At 52.9% G+C, this 9,027-nt stretch overlaps 1 protein-coding gene across 1 annotated transcript; it reads right to left on the bottom strand.

Annotated features, from left to right (window-relative positions):
• Nucleotides 1–5,198: 5,198 nt before the first annotated feature.
• LOC147526704 (uncharacterized) lies at nt 5,199–7,927 on the bottom strand. The gene is made up of 7 exons (XM_086627495.1): nt 7,874–7,927; nt 7,712–7,798; nt 7,079–7,301; nt 6,787–6,929; nt 6,280–6,396; nt 5,894–6,082; nt 5,199–5,216 (listed from the first exon to the last, which is right to left on the bottom strand). The coding sequence occupies exons 1-7, from the start codon at nt 7,925–7,927 to the stop codon at nt 5,199–5,201; spliced, it is 831 nt and encodes a 276-aa protein (XP_086483621.1).
• Nucleotides 7,928–9,027: the final 1,100 nt, after the last annotated feature.

Below are 9,027 nucleotides of genomic sequence, written 5' to 3'. Positions count from 1 at the left end.
AAGAGAAACATTGTGGTTTCATGTTTCCCAGTATAGAGGAGAAAAATTTCAGAACAAAAATTATGACCCATAAAGACGATTTTGCTGGAAATTAATTGTTTTGAGTCCCTTGCAGCTGTATGCATGTGAGAGGAAAGGGATATACCTCCTGTAATTGTAAAAAATCCACGGAACATTTAAGCTCATTATTTCAAGTGTGCTCCAGCCAAGCACATCCCCCGCTCCGCAGCCCCCAGGCAGACGAGGAACCCAGTGGTCACTCCGAAGGGACCAACAAGAACAATTTTTCTCTGCTCCTTGCAGAAAGGAGCAAAATGCTCCTTCCAGCCCTGGAGCAAGGTTGGAATAGGGTTTCTGACCCTCTCGATTACCGGCTTTGAACAGCCGACAGCAACGGTGCTCGTTAGGAAGCCGCTCCGTGGGAGGCGATTGCCGCTCCGACCATCAGCCCCATTACTGATGGCTTACCCCTCTGCTGAGCACAGCCTGGCAAATCCATTTCTCCATCCTAATTAGGCTTCGTCCAGGGCACAGAGCCAGCAGCCCAAAGAGGAGAGGATGCTAATGAGCAGCAGCCCCAGGGGAGTGCCGGCCGCCCCGTTCTCCGCCTGCGCTGGCCATGGGGCTGCTCCCACACCACTCCAGCCCCATGTGCTCCCGCCAACAGGCCCAAGGTAACATGCCCATGGCTCCTAATTGGATTTGCTCATGCTAATTATGATCATTTTTGACTCAATTAAGCCACACAACACAATTGTTTCCCACACAACCTCTCGTCATAGGTCTAGCATGGAGCCCTTTGCAGGCTGCTTGGTCCACATGTTGCCTGGGGACCCCGACTAGGGGTCACCTTTGCTTACCCCTTCAGGATACCTCAAGGGCCAGGCTTGTCTCTTCATCTCCCTACCACTGCATTAACTCCTCAATTTCTCCTCTTCTCCTCCTCCTCTCTTGCAGCTTTTCCATGGCCCTTGCCAAGGAGATGGGACTGGCCTTAGAACCATAGAATGGTTTGGGTTGGAAGGGACCTCAAAGATCATCTAGTTCCAACGCCCCTGCCATGGGCAGGGACACCTTTCACTACACCAGGTTGCTCAAAGCCTCATCCAACCTGGCCTTGAACACTTCCAGGGATGGGGCAGCCACAGTTTCTCTGGGCAACCTGTTCCAGTGCCTCAGCACCCTCAGAGGGAAGAATTTCTTCCTTAGATCTCATTGAAATCTCCCCTCTTTCAGTTTAAAAGCCATTGCTCCATGTCCTATCGCTACACACCCATGTAAAAAGTCCCTCTTCAGCTTTCTTGTAGGCCCTTTAGGCACTAGAAGGCTGCTAGAAGGTTTCCCCAGAGCCTTCTCTTCTCCAGGCTGAACAGCCCCAACTCTCTCAGCCTGTCTCCAGAGCAGAGGTGCTCCAGCCCTCGCATCATCTCTGTGGCCTCCTCTGGGCTTGCTCCAACAGCTCCATGTCCTTCTGATGTTGGGGGCCCCAGAGCTGAATGCAGCACTGCAGGGCGGGTCTCACGAGAGCAGAGCAGAGGGGCAGAATCCCCTTCCCCCGACCTGCTGCCCCACACTGCTCTGGATGCAGCCCAAGATACAGTTGGCTTTCTGGGCTGCCGGCGCACATTGCCGGCTCATGTTGAGCTTCTCATCAACCGACACCCCCGAGTCCTTCTCCTCAGAGCTGCTCTCAATCCATTCTCCACCCAGCTTGTACTTGTGCTGGGGATTGCCCAAGTGGCTTGCACTTGGCATTGTTGAACTTCATGAGGTTCTCACAGGCCCACCTCTCCAACCTGTCAAGATCCCTCTGGATGGCATCCCTCCCCTCCAGCCCCAGATCCGAGGCTCACAGCCTGTGTGGTTCCCACCATCCCAACCCCTCTGGGCTGCAGGAGGAGGCAGGGAAACTTGGCCTTAAAAAGCAGCAACTGGAGATTTCCAGGGTGTGGGAGGACACCTGCTCCTCAACACAACCATCCACTACGACCCCAGAGCCCTGCTTCTCATCATGGCCACCCCCTCTGTCCAGCTCCTGGCACCCAGGGAAGGGGGACCCCACAGAAGCTGGGCTTGGCTGATGCACTGCCCTGTGCCCAAGTGCAGCAGAGGCTCCGGTGGGCACATCCCACATCCCCTCTTGGGCCTTTTCCCAGAACAGAGGATGCCAAGGAGGACTCCATGCACCTCCATCTGACTGGAGTTCGATAGCCTGCTCCATCCTCATGTTGTACGGCCCCAAACTGAGCTGGGCTGCAGCTGCCCTGCATGCCTCGTGCTTCGTCTCCCCACGCTGGGGGGAAAACAGGCAAAAAAAAGCCACAGACCAGGACAGGGGAGAATACGGACAGCGGAGGGGAAGGGAAGAGATGCTCCAAAGTGCTCAGCAGATTCTTGCCTTTTGGCAGAAGGACAGACTCTGCCGTCCCTCCTGTGCCCTGCTCTCCATCCCCCCGCTCCACCCAGCTGCAAAGAGAGGCTGACCCCTCAAAAAGCGTCAGGTTCTGCAACATCACATCCTGGTGAACGGGCTGGCTGCAGCACTGCTGATCCACCCCGAACAGCCTTTTAGCCACAGGCGTGCGTTTCTGGGATGTGCCAGCCTTATCCCACCACAACCAGACGAAGCTCCTGTGCAGCAGGTGTGTAGGGCAGCTCGTTCTCAGCCCCACGGAACCCATCATCCCCAGCAGCGGTGACAGCCATCGGGCCACCAGCAGCCACCGCTGCCTCCAGGCGCCTCCCAGGCCATCAGCCGCCGCTCTCCGGGCTGAGCCTTCGCACACCGGCAGCAGCGGGACCATCGGCTCCCTCCTTCTCACCCGGCCTCGCCGACGGTACAAACACAGACCACCCACCTACTCAGGCTGGGTTCAGGGTGACGACCTCGGGATAAAGCAACTCTGGAACTAGTTGTCACTCAACCAAGCCATGTACTTCCTCCATGCTCATCTAAGGAGGTCTCTTCTTCCTAAATCAGGGTTTAAGACTCCGAGAAGCATTGGGCATGCCCCTTATTGCAGGTGAGCTGAGAGCCAGATTTACCGCTAGTTGCCCCCTCGCTACATTTTAAGGCATAATCACTCTGCAGCCTGGCACCCAGACAATGAACAAAGCCTTCTCTTTATCTGCACATCCAGCACTACCAAGGCTCAGGAGCAAGCAGGAAAAGCCTGCAAGGATTTTGGTAAAAGCCCTTACCTCACTCTGTGCCACTAAAGGCTGTTTTACTAATCTGTGCTTTGAAAACACTGGCTGCAGAGAACAGGAGAGCTATCAAACACAAACGAGGAGCAACTGAATTAATGCAGAGCCTGATATAATATCCACCAGCTGCAATATCAGCTCCTTTATCAAACTTCACAAAGATCTCGCTGTTATTCAGCGGTAACGAAGCCAGTGCTACTGCAGCTGCAGGTGGTGCCAGGTCAGAGGCATACCTGCGTTTAAAGGGAAGCTGCCATGGGGAACAGATATTGAGAAGCTTTATGACAACCCTAGTTTCGTGACTCAGGACTGTTCTGCACACTGATTGTGCACAAATAACTGGTCTAACCTGGAAGAAAAACAGCTCTGCCCAGTCCAAGACATGCACCACTGAAGCAGAGGTACAAAGAACCCGTATCAGATGTCCAGCCAGAGCTGTATGGGGAAAACCAGCTTTGAGAGCATCAGGGAAGGGTTTAAGGGCTGCAGCCTGAGGACACATGTCCTGACCCAGCCACTAATTTAAAGTGTAAGCATTTTTTCCTTTAAATGGTTCACTGCTGGCCGGAGCAGCCCTTTGCACAATCACTGTAGCCCAGCAGGAAAAGCTGCACAAAGCACAACGTGCCCCTGAGCTGCTTTTGATAGAGGAAACAATAATTTAAGAGGTATTAGCACCCCTGATCACAGCAGGGTCTGGGAGCAAGGACACCTCCATCCCCTGCTTTTGAACTCCCACTCTTTGTTGCAGCCCATATGAACTGGGAGACACAAGAATGAAGCTTTTGGGCATCACACCACCTCCCTCCCTTCAGAGCTGGGAAGGATTTGTACTTTTTTAGAGGCTTTGCCCATGGCAGGGGTCAAGCCCAGACAGGACTAAGCTGGTAGGCAGAAGCAGGTGCCTGCTGCTGTGCTCAGAGCAGAGCTGGCCTGGCCATCCAGATTAGACCTGCCCGAGAGCTCAGCCTGTTCAGCAGAACATCCCTGCTGCAGGATGCCACAGTTATTTTTAAATAGTCAGAGCATTGTTAGTCCAAGCTGATACACACACAAATACAGCTGAAGGCAGTTGTGCCATCAGACACAGCCTCAGGGCAGCCCCCAAGCCAGAGAGCCAAACACCCTGAGCTGTTTCCATTTTTACACTCACTTTTGGAGGAGTTACTGCTCTTTGCAGTGCAGTAACTCCTTTTGCAGATACTGTGACTTGCTCCAAGCAACAGATCATGTGCTGACTAATCTCAAGCCACTCCAGAGCTCTGGGTTGCATTAAGGCACTTTCTGATCCCAACTTGCCTTTACCAGACCCTGAATCACCCTTTGCTCAACTCTTGTACTGAACCAAGGTAGGACCCATGGGGAGGGAGAACATTCTATCCAGAAACACCCAGGTATAAAGAAGCCAGAAAGTAGACTGAAGACTCAAGTACTCACTGAGCAAGATGGGCTCCACATGAAGGTGGTTGGTTTATCTCAAGAGTAAACACTTGCTACCTCCTGTGTTTCTGGAGATGTCATGCATGTGGAGGGAGGTTCTGCTGAGGCATCCATCCTGCATCTCTACAGACAACCAGCCCATGGACATCTGAGGGCCAGTCAGTGTGGCCATGCTTAGGTGCTGCCACATGGAAACCCTACATCCCTCTCCTTCCTATCACACATTTCAGGGTTCCCAAAGTTATCACTCTCCCAGGAGCCATGAAGATCCTCTCCACAGGAGGGATCAGAAGGGAAGGTCCTGCTGGCAGCCCCAGACTCTGAACTCCTAGCAACAGTATGTCCATGCCACCTGGTGCATGGGCAAAACCTGCCGGGTCCAGGTACTGAAAGCCAATTGCATCTCAGTTCACATGAAAAAAATAGGGTAATTTTATTATAAATTTCAAAAAAGTATCAACACAGCATTTAACTGGACAGCTTACTCAAGGGCACAGCCACCCCAGAGATCAAGGCACTTAGCAGCCACAGCAGAAGTCCAGGTCCACAGGTCAGGGTTCCTGCTTATCCTAGAAAACACAAGAGATTTTACTGATAAAGCTGGCCATCTATCACTGACACTGGGAGGGGTGAGCTGCTGGGTACTTCTCCATTTCCCTGCAAACCAGGCAGCCAAGCACAAGCAATTGGGAGGGTATCCAGCAGTGCTTCAGCAACAGATGTGTCTCGAGCAGTGAAGGACCCCATTTGAAGTTGCTAGGAATGAAGACTCTCCCACAAATCCTCCCCATTTTAAAGTGCAAGATAGCTGGGCAAGTGAGTTTGAAGGGCTCATGGTGACCTTCTAGTAGTGGCTCTGGAGGTCAGAGGTGGCTACGCTGGGTACCAGCACAAGATGCTCCACTGGTGTTTGGCAGTCCTGACACTCAGGGGTGAAGATGCCCACAGCACTGCACACAACCAGCATTGTCTCAACAACATATGGGTTGAGACAACTGAAGTGGTCTCTTTGCACAGGGGGAGGAACTGGAGCCCCTACAACCCTTTTCCAGCTCACTTGGCAGCAAAGGGAATGGAGAGCTGTGCCAAAGGCTCAGAGCCTGGTGACATCCTCCCAGACTGAAACACCTCTGAGCTTGTGAGACCTCCCCTGCCCTATGCTGAAGGGGATGGGTGGGATTATGGATCAGTACAAAGGAATCCTTACCCCACACCCTAACAAACTGCTGCTGTCATCACACTGGGCATCAGCCTCCTCACTGCCATCTCCACTGCTCACATCAGCTTGTGGCTTCTGGGCATCACCATCACCACTGTCAGCATCTGGAGCATCTTCCCCACTGCTAGACCCAGCTGGATCCTCCAGTCTCAGATCTGTGCTTGCAGCCAGCAGCTCTAAGGTAGTGGCAACCCCAGCGGGTTTTATGTCTTCCACCTGCAGAAACATGAGCATGGTCAGACTGCATCTCCACAGAAGGGCAGCACAAGACCTGTGAATGATTGTATGAAATTCAGAGTGGCTCGAGTAACCCCAGACACCTCTCCTATAGCCAAGGGAAGGAGGACTGAAGTTCATCTCTCCAGCCCACTGTTTGCAAGTGTACACAGGACCGAGTCTGCAGGCCCACTCACCTGGAGATCTGGTGAGTCCTTCTGCGTAACGGTCCCATCCTGCTCTTCGAGCTCCAGGTCAGCCTCAGTGTCATTCTGGGACTCGTACTCCTCACTATCCGTTTCCACATCTGAGGGCTGGGGAGGAAAGAGGCAGTCTTGGGGAGAGACACCACTCCCAGCCCCGTTCCTGAAGGCACTGAGAGCCACAGGCAAACAACCAAGGGTGACAGAGATGCTGCTTTGCAGGGATATCAACCAAAGGAAAATGTCAGTGTTATGGGATGAGTGGGACACTTGCACCTTTCAGACACTGAAAATATGATGTTCAAGTGTTCTTTGGACACCCTGCAGCCTTCAAGTGGGGCACAATTAAGGAAACCTCTTTACAGCTTCTGCTCAGGCACCTCTGCAGACCTGAGCAGTGACACTCCCAGTCTATCAGCCACACATGGAGGGTAAATACAATCATCCCCAAATTCCTCAGCCCCTAAGGAACAAACCTGCTCAGCAGCCAGAACAACATACCTCATATGTGAGGTCTTCAGAGTCATCCTCTGGCAGGTCCCTTTCCAGTGCCACCAACCAGGACTCCAGCTCCTCCAGAGCTGCTTCATCCCGCTTCCTCTTGTTTGCTCTGTTAGATGGATTGATCGGAGCTTCTCGGGTCTCTGCCGTAGGAGGCACAATCACAACCCATACAGAACAAACACAGCTTTCTACCCAGCACAGGAGCTCCAGACCTAATGTGTTTTGGTGTCATGCTGTGTGCTTCTGAGCTACAAAGCCTTCAGGTGTTCCGAGACACCACAGATCTTACCCTTGGGCATGTTGCTCTGGCCCCAGTCTTCTAGCAGGTAAACCAAAGAGTTCCAGATCCTGGTGGGGATGATGGAGAGGAGGAGGCACAATAGTCTCCCCTGGCACTTCTTGGCAAGTTGTCCAGGCCTGGTGAGAGACTGCGTGGGGAGGACTTTGCAGATTACTGTCTCCACAGGGACCACAAATCCAACCCAGACCGATGCTTTCTGAAGGATCTTCAGCTGCAAACAAGAGAGCTACATTAGGTCATGTGAGAACTTCCAGCTATTTGAAGTCCTCAGTGAAACTCTTAAACTCTACTCTGCCCCAGTGTGGTGCTGAGCCTGGGACTAACTTCATCTGGGTAACACACAACCAATTAGAGTGTAACTTGTCCCCAAAGATCTCCCATTTCTTCTAGCCCAGAGGGGAGAAACATGAATGCTGCAACAACCATCAGCAGACAGAGCAAGGCAAGACCAAACCAGGCAGAGGACAAAAGCTGGGTTGGAGAGAAAAATCAAAGAACAAGCACGCACTGGGTGCAGGGCAGAGGGAAGAAACAGAAAGAGCAGAGAGGATGATCTGGTAGAGAAATGAAAGGAACTGCCCCTCAACTTCAGACTCTTCCAGAAGCAGGAACATCACCTACCAGGTACTTGACAAGCCTCAGTTGAAGGATCTGGTGCAGGAACCTCCTGGAGAAGGAGTAAAGCTGATTGCAGGCAACCAGCCTCCCCTAGACAGAAAGAGAAAGGTCAGACATCCTCCACACCACCCCTAACAATGCCGCAGCAGAAAATCCCTTTAGCACCTGGAGGATCTCCACCTGCTTTGAGCTGGTGCACAGCCTCAGTTGCGGGTCCATGAAGCCCCAAGAACCTGGACTGGACAGAAACCTGGTTTAGCCCAGTCTGCAGCCCTCAAGCTACTTGTAGCTACTGGCCCAGCTGCTCCTCATTGCACTGATGAGCTGCCGGCCTCACTAATCAATGGGGCAGCCTGAAGACCTCCTGTGGGGGTTCCCCTGGTATGAGCACTGATCCTGGTGCCTTGCTCAAGGACTGATGGATCTCAATTAGGGTTTGTTTGGGTTTGTCCCCCCCCTCAATTTGGGATGCCTGTCTCCAACCGGGGGTTGTAGCTTGCCAAGCCAAGCCTCTGATTTGGGTTACCCCCCCTCATTCTGTGCTGATGCAAATAGCTGAAGGCAGAGGGTGATGAGATGCCAGAAAACTTGCCCGCTGAGCCCCCCAGTGATGGGAGAAGTTGGACCCCAGGTGAAGGGAGGCCCCTCAGCATCCCTCAGTGGCCATGCCCTACTCGCTCCCGCACTGGGGGCAAGCTGGGACGGGGATTTGTTTTAATCAATAAAGATGAAAGGAAGCGAGTAAGCCTGGTTCTTTCAAACTGCAGCCTGATTCAATTAGCCAGCAGCTCCGTGTGCACATGGACACGCACACACCCCCCCCTTCGTAAAACGGCCTTAGCTGAGGCCCCAGAAGCACCTTCCAGAAGTTGCTTCACAGCAGATCCTCTGAGCCCCTGCTCTGGTCACTCTCTGAGGTTTTAACTTCATGCAGGCCATGTGCCCAAGAGCTGCACTGGGCATCGCGTGGACAATGGACCTGCCGACCTGCGTGTGCAGCTCAGTGTCGACCTGTCCCCCACGCTCTGCACTTGGCCAAGCTGGGCACTGTGATGTGCAAGTGGGCTGAGGTCATGTCTCTGACCAGTTCAGCTGTTCCTGGAAGTGTTCAAGGCCAGGCTGGATGAGGCTTTAAGCAACCTGGTGTAGTGGAAGGTGTCCCTGCCCATGGCAGGGGGGTTGGAACTAGATTAACTTGAAGGTCCCATCCAACCCAAACTGTTCTATGTTTCTATGATTTTTAGCTTTTATTTCTACCAAGCAGGTGATTTTGGAGTAGGGACGGCCATTTAATACTTAGTTGTCCCTTTACCCTGTCG

This window comes from Tauraco erythrolophus, chromosome 28, assembly GCF_009769465.1.
Source record: "Tauraco erythrolophus isolate bTauEry1 chromosome 28, bTauEry1.pri, whole genome shotgun sequence".
Classification (NCBI taxonomy): domain Eukaryota; kingdom Metazoa; phylum Chordata; class Aves; order Musophagiformes; family Musophagidae; genus Tauraco; species Tauraco erythrolophus.
Note: the sequence above shows the minus strand (reverse complement) of the source record. Positions and strands in the feature narration are given on the sequence as shown.